Here is a 24678-nt window from a genome sequence, read left to right on the forward strand (position 1 = left end):
TTAAAAAAATAGTTATCTATTTTGAACGTAAAATTTTCAATCCCAGGGCCCATCCCCAGTGCTCACTGCAAACAACTGTGGGAGAGCTGTGCTATTGCTCTCGCGAAAAAAACGTTTTTCCTTGTAGGTTTGAGTAAAAATGAGCTTATTTATGTAAGCTCGCAAAGAAAAGAATGTGCAGAATAATACCCTGGACGACAGACGTGCAAAGGAAACAGAGAGAAATGGTATTTTTAAGGAAAATCTGAAAGTTGTCTCAAGTTGACGGAAGTTTTCGAGAGAGTTTGGAGAATCAGGAAAGTTTCAGAGTACTGGTTTCGAAAGTAGGTAAAGCAAATAAGGCAGGAACGAAGCCTGAAGACTCTTGGATCCGTTTCCTCCAAATCTCTAATTATTTCATGCCTAGATTTCTGATGTTTTTCTTCTTTTTTGAGAGGAAAGAAACACAGCCACGCTGCAGAGCGGAGGAGCCCTACGGAGCAGCGCGGCGTACCGCGCAGGCAGCCAATCATCACTCAGTCGTGCTCTATATAAACCCGCGGCCGCCGGGCTGGCGCCACGTCGTCTTGATAGTCTTCGCGGGCTTTTTGTGTTTTTTGGCTAAGCAGGAAAATGTCGGAGACCGCGCCAGTTGCTCCTGCTGCTTCCGCACCTGCAGAGAAGACACCTGTTAAGAAGAAGGCGAAAAAGGCGGGCGTTGCTGCTGGAAAGCGCAAGGCGTCCGGGCCCCCGGTGTCCGAGCTCATCACCAAGGCGGTGGCCGCGTCCAAGGAGCGCAGCGGCGTGTCCCTGGCCGCGCTCAAGAAGGCGCTGGCGGCCGCCGGCTACGACGTGGAGAAGAACAACAGCCGCATCAAGCTGGGCCTCAAGAGCCTGGTGAGCAAGGGGACCCTGGTGCAGACCAAGGGCACCGGCGCCTCGGGCTCCTTCAAGCTCAACAAGAAGGCGGCATCCGGGGAGGCCAAGCCCAAGGCCAAGAAGGCGGGCGCGGCCAGAGCCAAGAAGCCCTCCGGGGCCACTCCTAAGAAACCCAAGAAAACGGCGGGGACCGGCACCCCCAAGAAGAGCGCTAAGAAGACCCCGAAGAAGGCCAAGAAGCCCGCCGCGGCCGCCGTCACCAAGAAGGTGGCCAAGAGCCCCAAGAAGGCGAAGGCGGCCAAGCCCAAGAAGGCGGCCAAATCCAAAGCCCCGAAGCCCAAGGCGGCTAAGCCCAAAGCGGCCAAACCCAAGGCGACAACAAAGGTAAAGAAAGCTGCGCCTAAGAAGAAGTAAAAGTTGCAGCTCCTGGATGTCTTGCAAATATCAAAGGCTCTTTTCAGAGCCACCCACTAATATCCGGCAAAAGAGCTTAGTAACTAGTGCATTTCGCATTTTCCGCTCTCTGCGCGTTCCCAGCCCGCGGTGCGTTTTCAGTTTGCCGCCGCTGTCTGATTGGCTCGCTGGCACTTAAAGCAGTTTTGCAACCGCCATTCCGGGTCACCGTTACCGTAGGAGAGACTTGGCTCTGAAAAGGGCCTCTGGCTTTGGGGAAATAATAGCTGTGAAACTCTTCACTTCCCCTTGGCCTTGTGGTGGCTCTCGGTCTTCTTGGGCAGCAGCACGGCCTGGATGTTGGGCAGGACGCCGCCCTGCGCGATGGTCACGCGGCCCAGCAGCTTGTTGAGCTCCTCGTCGTTGCGGATGGCCAGCTGCAGGTGGCGCGGGATGATGCGCGTCTTCTTGTTGTCGCGGGCCGCGTTGCCCGCCAGCTCCAGGATCTCGGCCGTCAGGTACTCCAGCACGGCCGCCAGGTACACCGGCGCGCCCGCCCCGACCCGCTCCGCGTAGTTGCCCTTGCGGAGCAGGCGGTGGACGCGGCCCACCGGGAACTGGAGCCCGGCGCGCGACGAGCGCGTCTTGGCCTTGGCGCGAGCCTTGCCGCCCTGCTTCCCAAGTCCGGACATGTTAGAGAAGAGTGTGTAATTCTCTTAACTAATTAGGATTTGTTACTATAGTCTCCGATTGTTACGAGAAATTTCCTTTCCCATTGGTTTGCAGAGCTGTTGAGAGTTAGCCAATCAGAAGGTAGTCTGGGTTTACAGTACCTCCGTTAAAACAAATACTTAACCAATTAGAGTTTGAGATAAAAAATTTTATATATTTCCAAACAATGGGAAATCTTGGATTTTTTTCACCCTTGATCAGGTGGAGTCTTTTGAGGGACTATTCAGGGTATTCTTCGCTAAAGCTGCATAATTTTTTTGCCACTCTGGTGCTAAGCAATAGTAAAAAGTGTAAATGTCACCTCTGGTGGTTTATAGTTTATCCTCCCTACCAGATTCCTTCCCCTAGTTTGTTGAGAGGTACCGGGGAGCCATGGTTGGCTGTCGATTTTTCTGCTGAATAGGCAGCAGGAATTGGAAAGGTGAAACAATAAAAGAAAAATCTCTGGGAAGGCTGCGTGGTTGTCTAGAAAGTTCCTGGAGTTGAGGTGACCAGTGGAAAGTAAATGGGTTCTAGATGGTTTGATCCAGGTCCACTTTTTTTCCCAGGGCAGAAATGTTCCTATTTATTTCTGGGAAGCCCACTTAATTTTACTGGGAAATCTTGGCAAAAATCGAAGTCCTACAGGTCATGATGGGGCTGTAAACTTGGTGGGGAAACATTGTCTTTATTTCCACAAAGTGTAAAGGCAACTTCTCTTTTCCTTCCATGATGGGTGTAGGGAGCTAATGACAATGGATATTGCAAGTTCCTGTGGTTTTTTCAGAAATTGGAAGCACAATGTGTTTTCTTATCACTTAAAGTACTGCAGATATCTTTTTAAAAAATTTTTAAAAATTTTTTAAAAAAAGTTTATTCATGAGAGACCAGCAGATACATAGGGAGAAGGCTCCTCGGAGGGAGGCTCATGTGGGACTTGATCCCCAGACCTGGGATCAGGCCCTGAGCCAAAGGCAGGCGTTCAGCTGTGATCCACCCAGGCATCCCAGTACTTGCAGATATCTTGAAATAACCTTTATACTCATAGTGAGCTCATGACCCCTTCATTATTCTATATGCTACTCCTAGTTATTTGATGAGTTCCTAATGAAAGATATTATTCCTGCACATACTTAAAAGAAATACACTTTGATAACTTAAAATATTTTATTTATTTGAGAGAGGGAGACCACAGAGAGAGAAGCAAACTCCCCACTGAACAGGGAAGCCTGGCTTGGCGCTCCATCCCAGGACCCGAAATCATGACCTGAGCTGAATGAAGGGAGATGCTTAAGTCACTGGGCCATCCAGGCACCCCGATAACTATTTTAATTTTGCTTTCTTATTCTGTATGCCTTAAGTATTGAGAAGGTGTTGTCTACAGGTTCCCCCAGACTATCCATAGCGTCCATAGTAGGATAGAAGTCCTAAACTTCTGAGCCTATCTATCTCCAGTGGGCACAATACCTCATACTTGAAATACTTTTCACTTTCTTTCTTGGAGCCTCCCTTTCCTATGCTTATTGTTCAATAGCTTATTGAAATTGACTATTAAAATTTTTTCACAACTAGGTGGGGTGATGGAGCCTGTAAGTATCTTTCTCGTTCTTCTAAGCAGTAGTTCGGTTTTTCCCAATTACAGCTACTCCCCATATTTTCTTCTTCTTTCCAGAAAGAGTCTAAAAAACCTTGATGACATTGGTTTGTATGAGAATGAGATCTGGATAAATGAGGAGAATGAAATATTTACTGAAAAGAACCTTTTTGAAGACAAAAGTTGTGTGGAGGGGAGTAAGGGACAAGAGACCCATGAGCTCTTTAATACTCAGAATGAGATCGCTGGGCTTCTGATGAAGAGGAATGGGGAATATGAGAATTATGCTAGAATGTGACATTCAATGAGTGGTCAAATGACTACAGAATATCTCTGTAGTTCCTTACAATTTACAGAACAATCTGATTGCATTCCTAGAAAGCATTTGCATTAGGTATAGTTAAAATACTTGTTTCACAGTGAAGAAAATTGTAGCTTAGAAAGATGAAATGGGCAGAATTGCCTTGTCAGTAAAGGGTGAATCTGGGTCTCACAAGTTTCTATGTTCCTGGGGCCTGTTTCTTTACACTGCACCCCATCTATTCTATAAACTACAAAAGGAGTGGAGTTCTTGGTTTCATTTTTAGGCTCAGCCAGCATGATAGTAGAATTTATATGATTCCCTTGTAGGCCCTTTGTGAGTTATCTATTTCACAAGCCCTTTGTAATGCTTCAGACACAATTAAACATGATTTAATAAATGACCTAGTTTTAGTCTGTATTCTCTGTAAATTAGTTTTCAAATTCCTTTCCCTAGGACAGGCCTTGATTTTTCTTTTTCAAGGGCATCAGAACTTATTACAATCTTTTTTTCATCTCCCCCAATTTTTGATACAGTCAAATCCTAAGTAAAGAAGACTAAAGACATTTTAGTGTACTCTCTGCACCAGGAAGTGATAGTGCAGGAAGCTCATTCCCAGTCACTATATTTTACCATAACCACATGCCTAGGATGGTCTCCCTGTGAGGATCTCTTGGAATGCTCATGTTTGGGTTTCTGATGCTCTTTTGCTGAACAAAGAGGGTCTGTCAATTATAGTGGCCAAACCCAGGTTTAGAAAAATCCCAACAGAACAGAATGACACTTCAGGATGGTAAAATATCAGACAGGATCCTGTGTGAATAGTTCTCTCTCAACCATACAGCCCAATCGACCAACCAATCAATATCAATCAGTCGTCTTTTTTTTTTTTTTTTTTAAGATTTTATTTATTTATTCATGAGAGACACAGAGAAAGGCCACACAGGCAGAGGGAGGAGCAGGCTCTATGCAGGGAGCCGGACATGAGACTTGATCCTAGGTCCCCAGGATCACATCCTGGGCTGAAGTTGGCACTAAACCGCTGAGCCACCCAGGCTTCCCTCAATCAGCAGTCTTAACATGGAAATCATGAAGAGCAAGTTCAAATTTTCTTAATGGCAGGAAGGTTTTTATGCACATTGCATAGATCTGAGCCAAAAGTAATTTTTAGGACCAGGCTGAAGTAACTACATTTTGCTTTCTGCTTAGTAATCGTCTGACTTCTTACAACTGGAGGAGGCACATTGTATTCACCGCATAGTGTTGAGGTGTTGATTATTCCTGTCAGTCACTAAATCAGTGATGTTTAAAGAGTCTAGCTACTGACAGTTTCTTTCTTACATGTTCTCCTTCTCCATTTATACTTGGGGATGATCTCATTGCTTCCTAACCAGCATCTTTATTCCAATGTCTCCAGCCCCTAATTCCTCAATTCTGGTCATTCTGTTAAGTGTCCTATGAATAGGGTCACTGGCTCCCCATGACCTGAGGCTCAAGTGAGAAATTTGTAGTCTTTTTTTCATAATACTTCCTGCTTGCAGTAATTAGCACTAATAACAACTCACATTTCCTTTTCAACACCTTTTTGTTTTTTAAGCAACTTGGTTCACCTGCCATTCCTTCCCTGGGAGAGTCTTTCCAGTTCCATCTCAACTTCCAGCCCCATGAATAAATTACCCTGATTTAAAAATCTTCTCATATTGTGCTTTGATGATATTTATTAACTGGGTGCAATTAGTATCACTGGCAAATGTATAATGCTCCTATTCTTTTTTCTCACTAACTATACTTTGGGGTGTTATTCATCTCTCTTGTTTTCTCTGACCTTAAGTATGTGTTTTTAATTGACTGAGGGTACCCCCGCTCCTCCCCCCATCACAATACGTACTTTTTAATCCTCATCCCCTGTTTCTCTCCTTGCCCCACCCACCTCCCGTCTGGTAACCATCAGTTCTCTAGAGAAAGAATCTGTTTCTTGGATTGTCTCTCTCTTTCTCTCCCTTTGTCTCTCTTTTTCCCCCTTTGCTCATTTGTTTTGTTTCTTATATTCCACATATGAGTGAAATCATATGGTATTTCTTTTTCTTTGTCTGACTTATTTTGCTGGGCATTATACTCTCTAGCTCCATCCAAGTTGTTGCGGATGGCAAGATTTCATTCTTTTTTTATGACTGAATAATATTCCATTGTGTATATATACCACCTCTTCTTTATGCATTCATCAGTTGATGATGGACACTTGTGCTGCTTCCATAATTTGACTGTTGTCAATAATGCTGCAAAGGTGCCTGGATGGTCCAGTCGGTTAAGAGACAGCCTTCTGCTCAGGTCATGATCCCAAAACCCTGGGATTGAGTTCTGAATCTGGCTACCTGCTCAGTGGTGGAATCTGCTTCTCCCTGTTGCTCTGCCTGCCTCTCTGCCTACTTGTGCTCTATCTCTTTCTCTCTCTGTGAAATAAATAAAATCTTAAAAAAAAAAAAGAAAAATTATGCTGAAATAAACATAGGGGTGCATGCATCCCTCTGAGTTACTGTTTTTGCATTCTTTGGATAAATACTGGGTAATGTGATTTTTTGGGTCTTTGGGTGGTTCTATTTTTAATTTTTTAGGGAACCTCTGTAGTGTTTTCCACAGTGGCTGCACCAGTTTGTATTCCCTGCAACAGTACACAAGGGTTCCTTTTTCTGCACATCCTTGCCAATGCCTGTTGTTTCCTGTGATTTTGTTTTTAGCTGTTTTGACAGGTGTGAGGTGATATTAGAATGGACTGAGTTTTTAATCCTGTCCAGTGGATGATATTACCCCTAGATATTATCATATTTGGTAATTTTGTTTTTCTATGTGTTAAGCCAAGAGTAATAAATCTCTCTGCCCCTTGTATGACCCTCTTCCCCTTGGCTAGACTTATCCATTATCTCCGATACTTTTTGAAGTATGCTGCCTAACTTGTTAGGGCTACTGCAAAAAGAAAACAAAATATTTATAACACTTTTATGGTAAAAAAAGTCTGATATAAAATATTGGTATCTATCTGTGGGCAGATGGGGTAGGAAGGCTATGAAGAATGAAATGGAATTTCTGAATTGTGTTGATTTTTAGTTGTCATTGCCATAAGAGAAAGTTCCTGGTCATTCAGAGATTATACATTTAAACAAAATGATACATAGTTAAAGGAAATCATGTAAGCCAGAAATGGATATACAACCTATCATACCAGTAGGTGCCTATTAAATGTGACCTGAGTCATATTTGTGATCCTTCTCCAACAAAATAAAAAAATACTTTAAAACATTTGATAACAAATGCTACCATTTTAATGTATACCTTTAAAAATTAAAATAAAATATTTTTTGTGTGTATGTGTTTAAATATGAAGAGTACTGTTTGTATAGTGGGCAGAAAGGCTAACAATTTTCCATAGTCATGTTGTTTTTATTCTTGTGAATTGGTTATATCTATGTGCAACTGGCTGTAAGCATAATAGTATAATAGAACGTCACAATCATATAAGACCCTGTAAATTTTCAAAACCATTCCATTTTCTCAACAGATTTGAAAGAACTAAACATGCCAGTCTTTCTCTGACAGCTTTTCCTAGGAATAAAGCCCTCAGGGATAAGTGATGAGTATTATGTTAATGCTGTTGTTTAACGTAGTAATGCATAGTGGGAAAGTTGTGGCTCAACTCTTCATTGTCTGAAACTCTCCTACTTTTAGTTTCCTTACCTGTAAAAGCACTAATAGAATAATAATTGTATATAATGGATAATACTAGTAGATCATGATTGAACTTTCCTTATATTTTGGAGTCTTATACCTGACTTCTGGCCCATTGTGACCCACTCAATAAATTTATTTCTCCTTTGGAGAAAGATCTATTAAAATTACACAAACTCTATCAATCTTTTATTTCTGTAGTCAGGAGTGCACTAATCAATAATGTTTGTCCAATAATTTTTTATTTTAGATTCTAATTTAACTAAAAAATTTTCTGAGCCTTTGTTTTAGGCAAAGGACCATTCTAGATATTCTGATGGATTTAATAAGACAAAATGTTTTCTGTGCTCAATATGTCATGTCTTGACAACCAACATCTGGTGAGATAGAAATACATATTAAAAAACTTACTGTGCTAGAAACTCAAAGAAGGTACAGGATATAGAAAATCACAGTCTAATAGGAATGCCTTTATCCAGCATGGCAAATATCCAACACTCAAGTGATTTTAGTTATGGATTGTGAAACTTTTCTCCATATGGACCCAGGGTTCCCTATTCCCAACTCCCCAAGTCTCCAATGCCTGATAGAGTTGCAAGAACAAAAATGTTTTCTATAAAATCTCCAGGACTTCTAACTATGACTTGTGTACTTTATTTACAGCTTTGTCCCTCTTAAATGTACCACCTGACTAATCTTTTTCCTTAATCTTTTGAGGGGAAACAGCCCATTAAAATTTTTTTTTGATAGAAGCCTCTTAATTCCGTAGTTAAGTATACCTTCTCCCATCTACAAACTCAGATCTGCAGAAGCATTCAAACAGATGAAATCCTTCCAAATAGTATACAGTATCCTAATTAGGAAACATCCTCCTACATTTCCAAATAACTGCCTGAATGGTTTCAGAACAGAATTCCTGGTTTCTCTTCCATTGGGCTACCAGTTTAGGAACTAAGGAACCTGTTATTACCATCAGAAGGGAATATGTTTCATAAGTAATAACATAAAGTCTTTTTTTCTTTTTTTAAAAATATTTTACTTATTTATTCATGAGAGACAGAGAGGCAGAAGACACAGGCAGAAGGAGAAGCAGGCTCCACGCAGGGAGCCTGTTTTGGGACTAGATTCTGGGACTACAGGATCACACCCTGGGCTGAAGGCAGGCACTCAACCGCTGAGCCACCCAGGCGTCCCAAAACCGTTTTCTTACAGGGATAGAAGAGAACAAAATATTTTCTGCTAGAAAACTATCCAGCTTCCAAAGGATTGTCATGTTTTATTGACAAATAGAAGGTACTCTCATGAAATTTAATTTAGATTAAGATAGAGAATTTAGGAAACCTGAAATAGACTTTTTAAAGAGTGTTAATTAAGGGGCAGCTGGCTGGCTCAGTTGGTAGAGGATGGGACTCTTGATGTCAGGTAGTAAATTCCAGCCCCACTTTGGGTGTACAGATTACTACAAGTAACATCTTAAAAAAGGATCCTAATTCCTGCATTCCGCATTCCCAGAGATAACTTTCTCATGTTGGTTGCTTAGTCTGTTGTAGAGACGCAAAGGAGTCCGCAGGAAGAGCTGTTGTCTTAGAAACTTTCAGTGTTTCAGGGATCCCTGGGTGGTGCAGCGGTTTAGCGCCTGCCTTTGGCCCAGGGCGCGATCCTGGAGACCAGGGATCGAGTCCCACGTCAGGCTCCCGGTGCATGGAGCCTGCTTCTCCCTCTGCCTGTGTCTCTGCCTCTCTCTCTGTCTCTGTGACTATCATAAATAAATAATAATAAAGAAATTAAAAAAAAAAAAGAGAAACTTTCAGTGTTTCAGCTCATAACCGAAGACGTGGCTCCCTGTAAGAGGTTTAGGAACATACCCTTGATCACCCTCAAGGTTCTGCTGCTTCCTAGGGAGTTGGGCTCTCGGATTGTTGAAAAAGTGCAGACCAAGCGATGGCCCCTTGGGGTAGTGGCAAGCTGAAAAAGTCTTAACTCTGGGAAAGAATTCAGCCTTGAAGGCGGCTCAAACGAAGGCTATCTAGCCTCCAGAAGCCACAATGGGCCAATCCGTGGAGCAGCGTTAAGTGAAATTCGAAGAGCCCGTAGGCTGCACGACCCAACTCAAAAGGTGCATCCAGCCATTCCAAAAGAATAAAGAAAGTAAAGCAGAAATCCAAAACCTAAATGTCTCACCTGCGTTGAAAAACTAGGTTTAGGAAGAAAACTGCAGGTAATACGGTTTCAAAAACCCAGGTTAGAACATTCTTGGTCTTAAGAGCTTAATTCTCCGAGTTACTAAGACTTTGTCATCATAAACTAGAACCGGACTTCGGGGAGTGTCACGGCCTCTATCAAAGATAAGGTGGTTGGCTCTGAAAAGAGCCTTTGGGTTCAAAGCTGGAATCGAATTAGGAAATTAGGCTTTAAGCCCTCTCCCCGCGAATGCGGCGCGCCAGCTGGATGTCCTTGGGCATGATGGTGACGCGCTTGGCGTGGATGGCGCAGAGGTTGGTGTCCTCGAAGAGCCCCACCAGGTAGGCCTCGCACGCCTCCTGCAGCGCCATGACGGCCGAGCTCTGGAAGCGCAGGTCGGTCTTGAAGTCCTGCGCGATCTCGCGCACCAGGCGCTGGAACGGCAGCTTGCGGATCAGCAGCTCCGTGGACTTCTGGTAGCGCCGGATCTCGCGCAGGGCCACCGTGCCGGGCCGGTAGCGGTGCGGCTTCTTGACGCCGCCGGTGGCCGGCGCGCTCTTGCGGGCCGCCTTGGTGGCCAGCTGCTTGCGCGGGGCCTTGCCGCCCGTCGACTTGCGCGCTGTCTGCTTTGTGCGAGCCATGGCTTAGCTGCAACGCAAAGAAACCGCAGAATGGGCTCATCCCTCTCTTTATACAGGAAAAGAACCACTCTGATTGGATAATAGGCAATTCCACTTAGCAAACCGTTGCTCGACTCCGAGCCTGTGGAGGGATGCTGCAGGGGTGCGGCTCTTCCGTGCACGTTTCTGATTGGTTGATTTCAATTAGCAGATATTTTCCCACCCCACCCCCCCTTGAAAAAAAAACTTGTTATCCGTTTCATTTGTGATGCTTCACAACTCGTTAATTATAGCTAATAAGAATTTTGGAGTTTTCTCCTGTGTGGATAGATAAGACAGTCTATTCGGAAGAGAAAGTGGTTTAGGATTTCTCTTTAACACATGTACGCCGTTTCCTGAAGTTAACTCCTTTTCATCTGCGTGGTATTTCCGGTCCTTACCTATTTGCAAATTCCACTATCTAAGCATCTCATGAGTTCTCTTTCGTTATGTTTAGAGCAAGTATCTAGTGCACTGTAGTATGATCTCCTAGGACATAATGTTAAAACGCAAAAGATTTATTTTAGGCTTCACGTTTTAAAGTTGCAATATCCTGGAGCCCCCGGCTCTTCAGTATCGGTTTTAACTCAAGTTGGTTTTCGGACTACGCGGTTTGGTTTTGATCAATTAAAAAAGTCAGCCGGGGTGTAATGGCGAGAGTTCTGGGGAAAAGGTTTGCGAGGCGGAATCTTGGGAAAGATGGCGACGATCGAGTGTCTTGATTTTTTTAAATAGCAATGGTCCAGCCTCTCGGGATTCTTGCCGGAAGAGACCCGAGGATTCCTGGGCAATTTGTCATAAGCCCGAAGAAGCTAAAATCACCACTGGACTGGGCTAGATAATAGGACTTCCTTCCTTGGTTTTCGCGTTCAAATCTGAAGGTTTCTACTCTAAGTTAAAAATACGGTTTTATTGGGAGTTGCGTGCGTTTTTTTTTTTTTTTAAGTGAATGTACTTATAGTAATGTAGCCGTATTGCAAATCAACCTATTGGAGTCCTGAAAGCATTCGTTGATTTGTCCAATAAAAACGCAGATTTGGAACTCGCGATTTACATACTATTAATCTATTGGTCAGTTTTTGTCCAATGAGAATTCAGATTTTTTGAGCCTTCTTTTGCATGTATTTGCTATAAATCTCTGGATTTTTTCCTTCTCCCGTTCTTCCTGTGGGTCCTAATTTTTGTAGTCTTGTCATTATCATCCCCGACCCCGCCAAGTACGCGCCGGTCCCCAAAAAGGGCTCCAGGAAGGCGGTGACTAAGGCGCAGAAGAAAGATGGCAAGAGGCGCAAACGACGTCTTAAAAACCGATTCCATCTACGTGTACAAGGTGCTGAAGCAGGTGCACCCCGACACGGGCATCTCGTCCAAGGCCATGGGCATCATGAACTCGTTCGTCAACGACATCTTCGAGCGCATCGCGGGCGAGGCGTCGCGCCTGGCGCATTACAACAAGCGCTCGACCATCACGTCCAGGGAGATCCAGACGGCCGTGCGCCTGCTGCTGCCCGGGGAGCTGGCCAAGCACGCCGTGTCCGAGGGCACCAAGGCCGTCACCAAGTACACCAGCGCCAAGTATATGTTTTCCTACGTTTTGCTTTACTTAAAGGCTCTTTTAAGAGCTACTCACATTTTGCAAATTGAGAGTTTTAGTAACAGGTGTTTACAGCACACTTTAGTATTATGCGTAAGTTTGGTGAAATGATTACAGTAGAAGCATCGCTAAAGGTGTAAAAGTCTGGTTTTGGTGTCTGTTCATTAAGTCTTTAATTTGTACTCTTTCATCTAATCGAGATTTTAAATTGTTTTGTAGAGTGCTGCCTGGATTTTAAAGTTGCCTATGCTTAAGCTACATGTTGGATTATTGCTTTAAATACAATTCCTACTTGATAACAATATAGGTTTCATAAAGATTAAGTCGTCCAATGCCTTTTTTTTGTTGTTGTTACAATGGACACCAAGTTTCAATTTTAGTCTTATTGTAGAAACTGAACTAAGCCTGGGGAATTACTGGACCCCAGAATTTAATGTTAGCTACTGATGTAGACTGTTTCAAAGATAATTCTGCAAGTTTGCAATAAAATGTTTTTATCCTTATTTTGCCTTTCTGTTACTGATGTAATCAACTGTATAGCATGTTTGCTAAACATGTAAACTAAACTCTGATTTGAGTTACTTTTATATTTTTTCTTGCCTTCAGTATTTACTTCTGTATTCGCTTAGAAAAAAAGAAAAGTAAAACAAAGCCAAAAATATAAGAGTAAGAAAAGATCTTGATATGCACCAATCCCACAACTTAAGGACATCAAGAGGTTTCGTGTGGTAGTTATTTAAAAGTAGACCGTTTGTTTTCGTGTTGCTGAAAGTCCAGGTAAGGATTTATAGGCTTGGTAACGGAGGACTGTAACACATGAATTTTGTAGCTCAGTGTTTGGGGTATGCATGAAGGGTTACATAGTGGTGAAAGGGAATGTTGCCACTATAGGGTTTCTCCCTCACCCCTTTTTTCCTTTTTTCAAATATATGTCTTCCATTAGAAAGAGATGGCATTTTCAGTTCATTTCATCTGTTCATTTAGATGGGACACATTTTGCTGAAAATGCTGAGTTGAGTGTGTTGGCTAAGTGTATTAGTTATGTATTGCTGCTAATACATTACCTTGAATTTACTAGCCTCAAACAGCGCAAGTGTTATGTGACAGTTTCTGTGGATCTGGGCATGGTTTTGCTGAATCCTATATAAGGATGTTATTGAGCTGTTAGCTAGGATAGAGTTTTCTTAGATGCTTGACTGGGGAAATATCTTACAAACCCACTGGGTGGTTGAATTTTCCTTGTGGTTGTAGCGCTGAGGGTTGCACTTTTCTTTCTTTCGGTGTTTTTTCTAGTGTTTATTTTTCTGGTTATAAAAGTAATACATGAGGAGCACTGGGTTGGGAGACATTTTGAGTCCTGTAGCATCTAGGCAGACAGTTCTTGGAACTTCCATTTCCACTTTCTTGCTGGCTGTTGGCTTCAAGGCTTGTAGGCAGTTAGATGGAGGCCTCCCTCACTTCCTAAAGAGTCCCCCCGCAGTTTCTTGTCCTTTGGGCCTGCCAGCATGGATATTTGGTGTATCAAAGTTCGCATGCAAGAGTTGAGGAAGACACGTTACTTAATAGACTTAACAGGTCAGATAACCTAATCATATGCAGAAAATTACATCCTGGGCAGCCCCGGTGGCGAAGCGGTTTAGCGCCGCCTGCAGCCCAGGGCATGATCCTGGAGTCCTGGAATCGAGTCCCACGTCAGGCTCTCTGCATGGAGCCTGCTTCTCCCTCTGCCTGTGTCTCTGCCTCTCTCTCTCTCTCTCTCTCTCTCTCTCTCTCTCTGCATCTCTATGAATAAATAAATAAAATCTTAAAAATAATAATAATAAAAAAAGAAAATTACATCCTGTCGCCTCTGGAGTACTCTCAGACTAGAAACAAGTCAGAGGTCATGTCCACGCTCAAGGGAGCTATTTCACAGAAGGGTGAATACCAGGAGGGGGAACGCTGGTCACCCTCAGGCCATAAGCACAGGGACCCATCAGGAAAAATAAAAGGCACCTAAGAACCCGAAAAAAGTTAAAATAACGGTTCCCTCCTTCCCCAGGCTACATTACTCTGGTTCAATTTGCTTTCAGGCAAGAACTGTTTCTTAGAAGTAAGGAGAAAGGCTACAAACATGTTCAAGTGCTTTTAAATAAGCTCCTGCCAGTGACGTTCCTGTGAAGCCAGGAAGCAGAAAATAATTTGCCTGGTTATTACTTTGGAGGATCCTTCTCCCCCCTTTCATTTGCAAATACTGACACATGAGAAAACATTGTGTGGTTGAAGGCTTGGAGCCGTCGTATGCCCCTCTGGCTTTAAAGCTGAGAAACCAGAGGGTTTGTGAGACATTGTTGCTTTTATTATAGGATATCGGGAATATGTAACACGGTATAGCAAACCCCCAAATCTTTGTGGCTTAAAAATACGTCATTGGTAATCAGTTTACATGATCCAAACAAATACTTTATCGGGGAGAGAAGTCCCCCATGTACCACCTAGGCCTGCTTATCGGTGCGTTCAGTTTTTAAGAGTTCAATCGGCTTTTCATTGAACCCTCTCTAGTTACACACAACTACTGGCTGATCAGTTCAAATTTAACAAATTTTTTGAGTTGTGTAGGCTAGTAAAGAATTACAAAACCAGGAACGGATTTAAAAAATCTACCCCATTGGTGTGAAACTCATTTGAATTGCTGCATTAACATTTAATGCATTCCGGTAGTAGGAGGCAGATTATATTGAAAACAAACTTTCTGTGGGCACCGGGATGGCTCAGCGGTTGGGCATCTTGCCTTTCTTTGGCTTAGGGTTGTTGTGATCCCGAGGTCCTGGGACAGAGTCGCGCATCACGCTCCGTTTAGGGAGGAACCTTCTCCGTCTTCCCAGGGTTCTGCCTCAAATAAAACTTTAAGAACACATTGAATACAACCAGAAAACCTTCCATTCCTTTCTGGAGAGGGCGTTAAGGAAGCAGAATACAAATACACCAATGTCACCAGCTCTTTCAAAGGAGTAGATTGTGTGGCCCTGAGAAGGGCCTTTAGAATTTTCGCAGAAGTCGAGATTGTGGGAAAGGTCTTAGCCGCCGAAGCCGTAGAGGGTGCGGCCCTGGCGCTTGAGCGCGTAGACCACGTCCATGGCCGTGACCGTCTTGCGCTTGGCGTGCTCCGTGTAGGTGACGGCGTCCCGGATCACGTTCTCCAGGAACACCTTGAGCACCCCGCGGGTCTCCTCGTAGATGAGGCCCGAGATGCGCTTGACGCCGCCGCGCCGGGCCAGCCGCCGGATGGCGGGCTTGGTGATGCCCTGGATGTTGTCGCGCAGCACCTTGCGGTGGCGCTTGGCGCCGCCTTTGCCCAAACCCTTCCCGCCCTTGCCTCTGCCTGACATCCCGGCCAAGTCAAAGTGGAACCAAAGGAGAGAATGTGCGGGCGGACGAACGACCTTCTCATTTATAGCCCGGTGGCGGACCTAATTGAGAACTACCAAGGAGGCGGGGCCCGGACCGCGGGCCCGGAGTTGGTTCCGCCCACATTGCGCGCGAGTCGGTCCACCCTTCTGGGCGGAGGGAATCCTGCCTTGAGTCCCTTTTTCTCCCCTGAATTCTCCGAAACAAGCTCTCTCTAAGGGCGTGTAAGGAAAATCCAGTTTATTACGGGACTGAAATAATGGCACCTCTCAAGCTGGCATCTGCTTCTGAGGTTTGAACTGTTAGGATCCTAGTGCGCCGTGGCCTCGACGGTGGACTCGGCGTGTACCAAATTCTACCTCGCTTTGAATCCTAAACGCGTGCCTGAAATGTAGTTGAGTGTTGGGCTTCTCTCCTCCTCCTGAATCCTGTTTGTACATTTTATTTATTTATTTATTTATTTATTTATTTATTTATTTATTTATTTATTTATTTAAATCCAAAAAAGTAGTTTTATTGTTTATTCACTCTCCGAGCTATTTCACAGGAGCAAGTAGGGGGTGCTGTGTGGACAGACAACACTGCCGGCAGGGGCTTCTTGGTTGTCACAGGCTAAGTGCCAAGCTCACGCTGGCCACAAGGCTATCGACTACATGAGGGAGTTTGAAGAAATTTGTCATTTGATCTGGAACAATCTGTAGGGAGGTCCTGCCACCACGTCTTGGACTAAGCCTTTCTTTCACCTTCAGTTTGTCTAAGATGCTGTGGGTACCCACTCGGGTGGCCCCAATGGCTCTGTGCCGAAAAGAGAGCTAATGGCTCCCAGATGTCACTAACAATGAAAGAGCTAAGGGTCAGGCTTCATTGTCTGTAGAAGCCAGTAACATGTCACCAAGGTCCAGATAAACACCTGTGGGGGGGTCAGATGCCAGAGTCCTCATCCTCATAGGGAGGGCAGAAAGCAGTTGGATCCGCAGCTAAGAGATGCTCTTTGCACAGAACTGTCTAGGCCCAGCTTGGGACCGGGCAGTGTGTTCCCTAACTTCCAGTGTCAGTTTTCAGGTTTCTCAGCAACTCTATTTGGAATCTCTTTTTCAGAACTGAAGAATCAAACATTCCTAGTGAAAGTACTTCATGAGAACCTTTTCAGCTTCCTTCCAGACTCCGAGGATGCTGGAAGGAAATGCCCAGCCTCAATTTCCTCAGTGGGTCTTGTCCACCTCTATTCTCATTTTGCCTTTGGTAGAGGCAGGGGTGCAGCCTGCCACAGTCTGGGTTCAGGCTAGAAAGCTTCAGGCTGTTGCTGGTATGTCCTCCATTCAGTTGGCAAAGTGGGACAAGCCCATAGGACACCACATCATCAGTTTCGGTCTGAAAGACTCTGCTGGTAGGGGGTAAGGGGACTGATTTATAAGTAGGGAGGCAGCCGGTACAGGAAAGGCGGGATAAGCAAGCAGGAGGCCCTCTAAGAGTTCCCATCACTGAACTGCTCTTTTAACTATTTCATATGCTGAGGGGTCACTGATGTTTGAAAAACTCCTGCCACAGGGCACAGGTGCCAGGGAAGAAATGTGTAGAATTTTAGGGAGAACAGCAACTTGTTCCTGGCGCAATGCTCTTTAGAACCAGAAAGAGAAAAAGGTGGTGCAGTCTCTAGACCCTCTAGATTCACAGAAAATCATGAGCAGGTTTGGAAAAAAAATTCTCTTCTTTGGACTGAGGTTCAATAAAAGAACACATCTCTTCTCTCTGGAGACTGACTTTTTTCACTTGCAAGGTTGGCACTGGCAGGTCCACCATCTGTGGCAAAATATATTTTCTTATAGTGGGCTGAGCTGGGATGCAATCCTGTGCTTCTGGCTATCTGGGCAGAGTTGTAATTCTCCCACACTGCAGACTCCTGAGGATGGGCTAGGTGTTATTCTTGCTGGAGGAGACTTAGGAAGGGCTTATCATTCCCATTGGGCTGGGGCTCTGAGATCACGTGCCCACCGGAGTAGACCTGAGAGTAGACAGGCTTTGAAGTGCTGGGGCTGGCTAGGGAGGGGTAGTGCCATGGCTAGTCAGATTCAAATGGGGGGGGGGGGGTCCCGGTCAGGGACGCTGGGTACTGATCCATAGTCAGTATGGCCTCTTGAACTGGGCCCACTCAAGCTGCAGTTGATGGCACCATATGCAAAAGAAGCTTCTGGCTCTGGCTCTGGCTTTGTCCACTGAGATGAGAAACACCACTGGTTTGGAGGCATGTCACTATCATTACTCAGGATCAACGTCTGTGCCCTGGCTCAAGGTACTCAATCCTTGGGGGCTCTTGACATTGCTCAGAGCTCTGGAGAAATGTTCATCCACTACGCTGCCCATGTCTCCTTGGAAATAGGTGAACAGGACACACTGGGTGTTCTACTCTGTCTTTATAGGTCTCTGTAGCTGGATATCAGTCTTCTCCATTTCTTCCATTGTGAGTGACCCAGGTAAGTGGTAGCTTAATTCCTGACCATCAACTGAGACAGCCCCTGTTTGTACACTTTAAATCAAAGTATGATAGGGTTGCTGGCATGATGGTCTCCTAGAGTGAGAAAAGAACTCAAATCCCCAGCGGCACAGGGACACCCGGATGGGAGCTGTTTCTGCGGAGGACTGGCCCTGGGGCTTGAGCGCTGTACTCTCCCTACGCTTCACCTTCTAGGGGCTACGACCTGTAGACCTGTATTGTGCCTTGAGAATCTCTCATTTATGCTTTAGTTTGTTCTTCTGTAGAATGGAAATGTGAATCCCGACATCAGAAAAGCAGTTTGAAAATCAAAAGATAACTCTTTGGTCTGGTGTGTAATGTGTGACAACTACCTTGCCTGTGGAAATTCTGTCTTCATGCCCAGGAATTGGCTTCCTTCCTTAAATCTCTCAATGTTGTATTTTGCAATATGGATTTATATTCAATTTTTATTATTTTTTATGACCTCTATATCTTTGAAAGTGAAAATCTTTGAGTTTAGGGGTCAATTCTAAATTTACTTGGTTACATTTAAATTTGTACACTTTCCCAATTTAACCAGCAATCTCCATCACCACCTTCATGTCACAAACATAATTCCTTCTGGAATTGCATTGTCTGACCACTACTGGGCCTCAGGGCCTTGGTCACTACTCCACAAGGTTCTTTCCAGAGTCATACTCAGCAGGATGGAGGCTCTTAAAGTAGCTTTGTAGCTGCAGAACTGACTTCTAGGAAGAGACCAAAGGGGGAACAGTCAAGTCTACCCTGGCTGTGGGTGCCCCGTCTCCTGGGACCATCCCACCTCTTCCCTCCCATCCACTTCCATAGCTATGTCCTCATACCTTCGCGGGGAGAATGTGCAGAGACCCCAGCTGCAGTCTGTCCTGTTCCTAAGAGCCACAAGGGCTCACCCGCCACACCATCCCTAGGCCCATGAGGTCATGCACATAGCCCCAGCCACCATGACTCCCTCAGACACCTGGTCTGAGCTCATCCCCGTGCCTCAGTTTCCCCAATGGCTAACCAAGAACGGGCACATTTCCCTTGCCTACCTCATGGAGCTGTTCTGAGGATCCATGTAAAAGCACTTCCTCCAAGGAAGATGATACAGACTGAAAACCATCTGTGGCTGAGCCGATGCAGCTGCCAGCGTGTGGAGGATGGCGTGGGGGTGTGAGTTAGGTGGGTCCCAGGCAGAAGCAGCCCCCTCAGAGCAAGGGTTCTCAGCCCACTGGGTGACCAGATGGAACTAGGACTCAGGTCATGCCACCCCTTACCATTGGACAAGGCCCAGGCCAGGAGGTGGCCCACTGTTGCCTCCTCCCATGTTGTCCCCTGGGTCAGTGTCTCCTCAGGGCAGGCCGGCTAGTGTCCTGAGTCAGTGTCATGGCTGCAGCTCAGGGAGTGGCCAAGGATGGCCTTGTTGGGATCCCTGGGTGGTGCAGCGGTTTGGCGCTTGCCTTTGGCCCAGGGCGCGATCCTGGAGACCTAGGATCGAATCCCACATTGGGCTCCCGGTGTATGGAGCCTGCTTCTCTCTCTGCCTATGCCTCTCTCTCTCTCTCTCTGTGACTATCATAAATTAAAAAAAAAAAAAAAAAAAAAAAAAAAAAGGATGGCCTTGTTGCACTATCCTCGCCCCCAGATGGGAAGATTGGACTCCTCTCTGGGGTCTGGCCTTTGTCCTGGAGCAGGTTCCACATTAGGAGACAGGGCCACTTATATCTGTGGGGTAGCTGCCTGAGCTCCTATGCCTGTCCCATGCCTCCTTCCAGACCTGGCCTCTGTCTGGAGAGGAGGGGAAACATGTCTCCTGTGTGAACCTGAGTGCTGGGCTTGGTGGCCACTGTGGGCCCTGAACCTGTAGACCGAGGGGTGCCCCCTCTGTCTCTACAGACCTCCTTGAAGGCCCCCATCCAGTTCATGTCCAGCTAGCTCATTGTCCGTTGCTTAATTTCTAGAATGTATGTGTTGCTAGGGTTTTTTTTTTTTTTTTTCCTTTTTAAGTAAAAAACGGGATTGATATAAATAGCCTTTTTGGGGAACAGATTCTAGTCTGTAATGTATGCACCCATGTAGACTCTTAAGGTGCTGACCCAACAGTAATAAACCTGGAGAGCGCCTTCCTCCAAAAAAAAAAAAAAAAAAAAAAAAAAAAGAATTGCAGTGTCTGATAGTGATCTGGACCCACTTTTGAGCACTGGGAGAGAGGTTGATGTTGGGAGGGGCTGCATTTTTAATTTTCTTGTAAAACAACTTATATTTAAAAGCAATTACTCTGTTCAGTTATTGGAAAAATTGGGATGTGTTTGAAGAGCTTGTGCATGTGAACCTAAATTTTCCACAGTACATTTTATGATATTGAAATGCAAATCAAGTTTTCTACAATAAAAATTTAGTATCAGATTGAATGAAATAGACACCCCATTTAGAGGATTTAGGATGAAAAAAGGAATGTAAATATTGCATTAATATTTAATATTGCATTACATATTGAAACAAAGATATTTTGGATTCTTTGGATTATATAAAATATATTATTAAAATAATGGCATCTTTTCACTTTTTAAAACGTGGTTACTGAAAATTTTTAAATGATGTATGTGTTTTGCATTATTTTTTATAGATGGTGCTGCTCCAGGGTTCTTCCTTTCCTCTCGCTGTTACTTGATTTTTTCCCAAACTTTGCTGACATGGGCTTTGGGATATGGTGGACCTTCAATGTAAAGTTGACCTTTGAACAACAGGAGTTTGAACTGCGTGGACCCACTTATATATAGATTGTTTTTTAATAAACAGTGTACAGCAATGTGCAATAACATTTTTTGTCTCAAGCTTCCTTTATTATAAGAATACAGTATGTAATACATAGCATATACAAAATATGTGTTTATCAAGTGTTTATGTCATCTGTAAGGATTCTGCTCAATCGTAGGGTATTAGCAGTTAGGTTTGGGGAAGTCAAAAGTTACACCCAGATTTTCAACTGTGCAGAGAATCAGCGCCCCTGACCTTTGTTCAAGAACCATCTATATTTCTAACAAATCCAGTGACAGAGACTGGCTCCAAACTAAAACGAAACATTGTATAAAAAATTTTAAAAAGAACAAAATGAAATGACATTAGGGAACAAAGGGAGGCTTGTCAAAGAAAACATTACTCATCAAAGCAAGAAAAGATAGCTAGCTAGAAAAATTGTCCTTAGAATTCTTCAAGGGCAGGGTATCAGGAGCTGGAGACATCTTGAAGATCTGGGCTAACATTCCTTTTTTTTTTTCTTGAAAGTATATTTTGTTAAGAGAGGGCATCCAAAAATGTTTATAACCCAATAATAGTCAAAAATTGCTTGAACTTTTGTCCAGAGAATGTATAGTCTGTTTTTTTTTTTTTTTTTTAAGCAAAGTTAATCGCTGATGAAGTGCAAAAGCATTTCATGGATAGGAAGGGAATGGTTTGCTGTTTCTGGCGTCCAGGTAAAGACCGAAAGAGACAGATAAGAAAATCAGGTCAATTCAGTTACAGTGTATACTATTTGGTCAATGAGTATAGGAAGAATGTCAAGGAAGCACATCATGAAGTTTCATAACAATTTATCTTGCAGGTTCTGTATTTTAATTTTTTTCCAGCAGGATTCACAGTATGAGACACAGTTTCTGAGATTTGGAAGTAAGGAAAAAAGAATAGGCCATAATGCTTAATATCATAAAAGGTTAAAGACCACACAAAGGACAATGAACTTTGATCATCTCACTGTTTGCTATTGAATGAATGTAGCAAATTTAGCAGGGGTTAATTTGGTAGAGATGCAAATAATTTTTGTCAGGTGTAACAGCTCTATCTCTAAAGGTTTATGGTCTCTTGGACATTACTAATTTTGTTTTAACCTCATTCAACAATCCTATTCCAATATCTCTGTGTTAAGTTATTTATAAGTGCCCTAATTTCTTAAATATTCTTTGAACTATCAGAGTATTTTATCTTTTTCTGTCAATGATGGTTTAAGTAAACTCTTTGTCAACATGTTTATTTTATATTTTCTGAATTGTAATTTCACCTTTTTGAGAAAAGATGAACTAGTGATGTTATGGGACTTTGACTTGATTGGACATGAACAGAGTGTCATAGAGCTGCTGATCCTCTCTACTTCTGTAGGCCTGGGAAATTCAACATTAGGCCCACTGTGGCATGGCAAATCATTGGTGAGCAGGAAGGTTGAAAGTGCAGATGGGAAAGCCAAGTCTCCATCAGGCATGCAGACACTGAGGACAAGGTCCCAGACTAGGGCAGCTCTGAAACTTGCTAAGAAATACCCATATTAAAGGGATAGACTGCACACATCGCCACATACAGCAAAGCCTAAAGGGCCTGCCCAAGTGTTTTGAATTTATTTTACGAGAATGTGCTTCTGTTTGACTGTTTATTAGGGTCTAGTATCTGAAAAATCTGAATTTAGATAATTTGTAGCATGTTGATAATTCCAGTGATTTTTGTCCATTGCAGATAGAAATTCTGTCAGTAGAAAAGATTGTCTAGAGATTATAATTATGCCATAGCACCATAACACTTTTTGATCTAAATTTGCTCTTTTTGTTTTATTCCAATCTTTGGAGGGGAGGGAAATTTTCCCTCCATCCCTTTTGGTTCTTGGCTGGGGCCTCTGTTACAAAATACAGATTAGTAGGAGAAAAGCAATCAAGTTTATTAACATGTATATTTCATATATACATGGGAGAAACCCTGGGAGGTGCCTTAGAACTGCAAAGAGGTGTCATACAATATCTTCAAAATGACAATAAATACATAAAGTGACAGGCACAAAGGAAGGCAGGTCTAAGCCTTACTTTTTTTTTTATGATAGTCACACACACAGAGAGAGAGGCAGAGACACAGGCAGAGGGAGAAGCAGGCTCCATGCACCGGGAGCCCGACGTGGGATTCGATCCCGGGTCTCCAGGATCGCGCCCTGGGCCAAAGGCAGGCGCCAAACCGCTGCGCCACCCAGGGATCCCCAGGTCTAGGCTTTAAAGGATGAAAACCCTGGGAAGGTAAATATGTGGGAGGAAACAGAGTAGGGTTTGCAGATTCCTCTGGTGTCTCTCTGGGTTGTTGATACTAGAGGTCTCCCTTATAGAACTCATATCCTGCCTTAAGGCAGAAAATGGAAAGTGTAAAATGGAGCTTTTCTTGTGGTTGTTGCTTAACTGCCTTTAACCCCCAATCTTTGTGAAAGAGGAATACTGTGGGGTAATTATTCTGGTTTCCCTCACTTCCTTGAACTATCCAGTCTTAATGTCCTATTCTTCCTTTGAACGAAGTTTATCTTCCTGATAGTCCCTTATTAATGAGCTATGTATTAGAAAAACTCACTATATGAGACTCAGCTTATTATTTTGAATTTTATACTTTGATAATGCATAACATAATGGCACAAAGACCAATTTCTCCATGTGAAAAATGATCAGATCTGTATTTGCTTTTTTAGGCTGAGGCCTACCTAGTGGATTGGAGATCCATTAAAAAAGTATGACTTGGAGAGTTTTACTTAAAACCCCTAGTTTTACTCCACTGATAATAGTAATTGTAATTGTTATCTTTTTCTTTCACTCCAAAAGGATAGAAGGCTGCATGTAAACAGGGAGTTCACAACAGTGCTTTTTGGCCTTTAGTACCTAAAAGCCATTCTGTGCGGTTATCAAGCAGTTTGAAAGACATCTTGGCAGTAGTAAAGCGTTTTCCTACAATTAAACAATGGATTATATAACCTTACACACAATTACTATGAACCCAAGTAGGACTGTTACCAAATCAGTGCATGCATCTAATAACGGTTCCGGAGTATTTTTGAAAGATAAACTCCTTTCACCAAGGAAGCTTTAAGAAAAGTACTACAACAGAGCCTTATTCAAAGTGCGGGGGTTTACGCCCTCTCCCCGCGGATACGCCGCGCCAGCTGGATGTGGTGACGCGCTTGGCGTGGATGGCGCAGAGGTTGGTGTCCTCGAAGAGCCCCACCAGGTAGGCCTCGCACGCCTCCTGCAGCGCCATGACGGCCGAGCTCTGGAAGCGCAGGTCGGTCTTGAAGTCCTGCGCGATCTCGCGCACCAGGCGCTGGAACGGCAGCTTGCGGATCAGCAGCTCCGTGGACTTCTGGTAGCGCCGGATCTCGCGCAGGGCCACCGTGCCGGGCCGGTAGCGGTGCGGCTTCTTGACGCCGCCGGTGGCCGGCGCGCTCTTGCGGGCCGCCTTGGTGGCCAGCTGCTTGCGCGGGGCCTTGCCGCCCGTCGACTTGCGCGCCGTCTGCTTTGTGCGAGCCAAGACAACCATACAGAAACGTAAACTGACGGAAGCAGTCAGCTGCTGGTTCTGACCTTATTTATAGATCAGTCGGGTTCGTAGGTCCCGCGCTGTTATCTAATTGGTTCTCAGGTTGCTTTCCTGAGACATGATTGGATTGCCATGAAGGATTGAATATAGAAACATTATTTCGTTACATTTATTCCTAGTTTACTTGAAATTGAGGTCATAAAAGCGAGGTTTCACTTAAGAGTTGATTTGAATGTACTTAATTGCTCTTTTTGTAAAAAGCCAGAAAACGAACACAAAATATCTAGTAAGAGGATCCCTGGGTGGCGCAGCGGTTTAGCGCCTGCCTTTGGTCCAGGGCGCGATCCTGGAGACCCAGGATCGAATCCCACGTCGGGCTCCCGGTGCATGGAGCCTGCTTCTCTCTTTGCCCCTCTCTCTCTCTCTATGTGGGACTATCATAAATAAATATTAAAGAAAAAG

At 44.1% G+C, this 24678-nt stretch overlaps 4 protein-coding genes and 1 pseudogene across 4 annotated transcripts; 2 read left to right on the forward strand and 3 right to left on the reverse strand.

The window, feature by feature from the left end:
- The first annotated feature begins 437 nt into the window (after nt 1-437).
- On the forward strand, nt 438-1325 carry LOC129507581 (histone H1.3). The gene has a single exon (XM_055322091.1). The coding sequence runs from the start codon at nt 613-615 to the stop codon at nt 1270-1272; it is 660 nt and encodes a 219-aa protein (XP_055178066.1). The 5' UTR covers nt 438-612; the 3' UTR covers nt 1273-1325.
- Nucleotides 1326-1347: 22 nt separating this feature from the next.
- On the reverse strand, nt 1348-8534 carry LOC129507597 (histone H2A type 1-E-like). The gene has a single exon (XM_055322109.1). The coding sequence runs from the start codon at nt 1941-1943 to the stop codon at nt 1551-1553; it is 393 nt and encodes a 130-aa protein (XP_055178084.1). The 5' UTR covers nt 1944-8534; the 3' UTR covers nt 1348-1550.
- An 876-nt stretch (nt 8535-9410) lies between these two features.
- LOC129507857 (uncharacterized) lies at nt 9411-15389 on the reverse strand. Its single transcript, XM_055322602.1, has 3 exons — nt 15073-15389; nt 11726-12004; nt 9411-10401 (listed from the first exon to the last, which is right to left on the reverse strand). The coding sequence occupies exons 1-3, from the start codon at nt 15377-15379 to the stop codon at nt 9989-9991; spliced, it is 999 nt and encodes a 332-aa protein (XP_055178577.1). The 5' UTR covers nt 15380-15389; the 3' UTR covers nt 9411-9988.
- Nucleotides 11613-12469, forward strand: LOC129507589 (late histone H2B.L4-like). Its single transcript, XM_055322101.1, has one exon. The coding sequence runs from the start codon at nt 11694-11696 to the stop codon at nt 12120-12122; it is 429 nt and encodes a 142-aa protein (XP_055178076.1). The 5' UTR covers nt 11613-11693; the 3' UTR covers nt 12123-12469.
- Nucleotides 15390-21465: 6076 nt separating the features above from the next.
- On the reverse strand, nt 21466-24513 carry LOC129507595 (histone H3.1-like; annotated as a pseudogene).
- Nucleotides 24514-24678: the final 165 nt, after the last annotated feature.

The sequence above is a fragment of the Nyctereutes procyonoides genome, unplaced genomic scaffold, assembly GCF_905146905.1.
Source record: "Nyctereutes procyonoides isolate TBG_1078 unplaced genomic scaffold, NYPRO_anot_genome, whole genome shotgun sequence".
In the NCBI taxonomy this organism is placed as follows: Eukaryota; Metazoa; Chordata; class Mammalia; order Carnivora; family Canidae; genus Nyctereutes; species Nyctereutes procyonoides.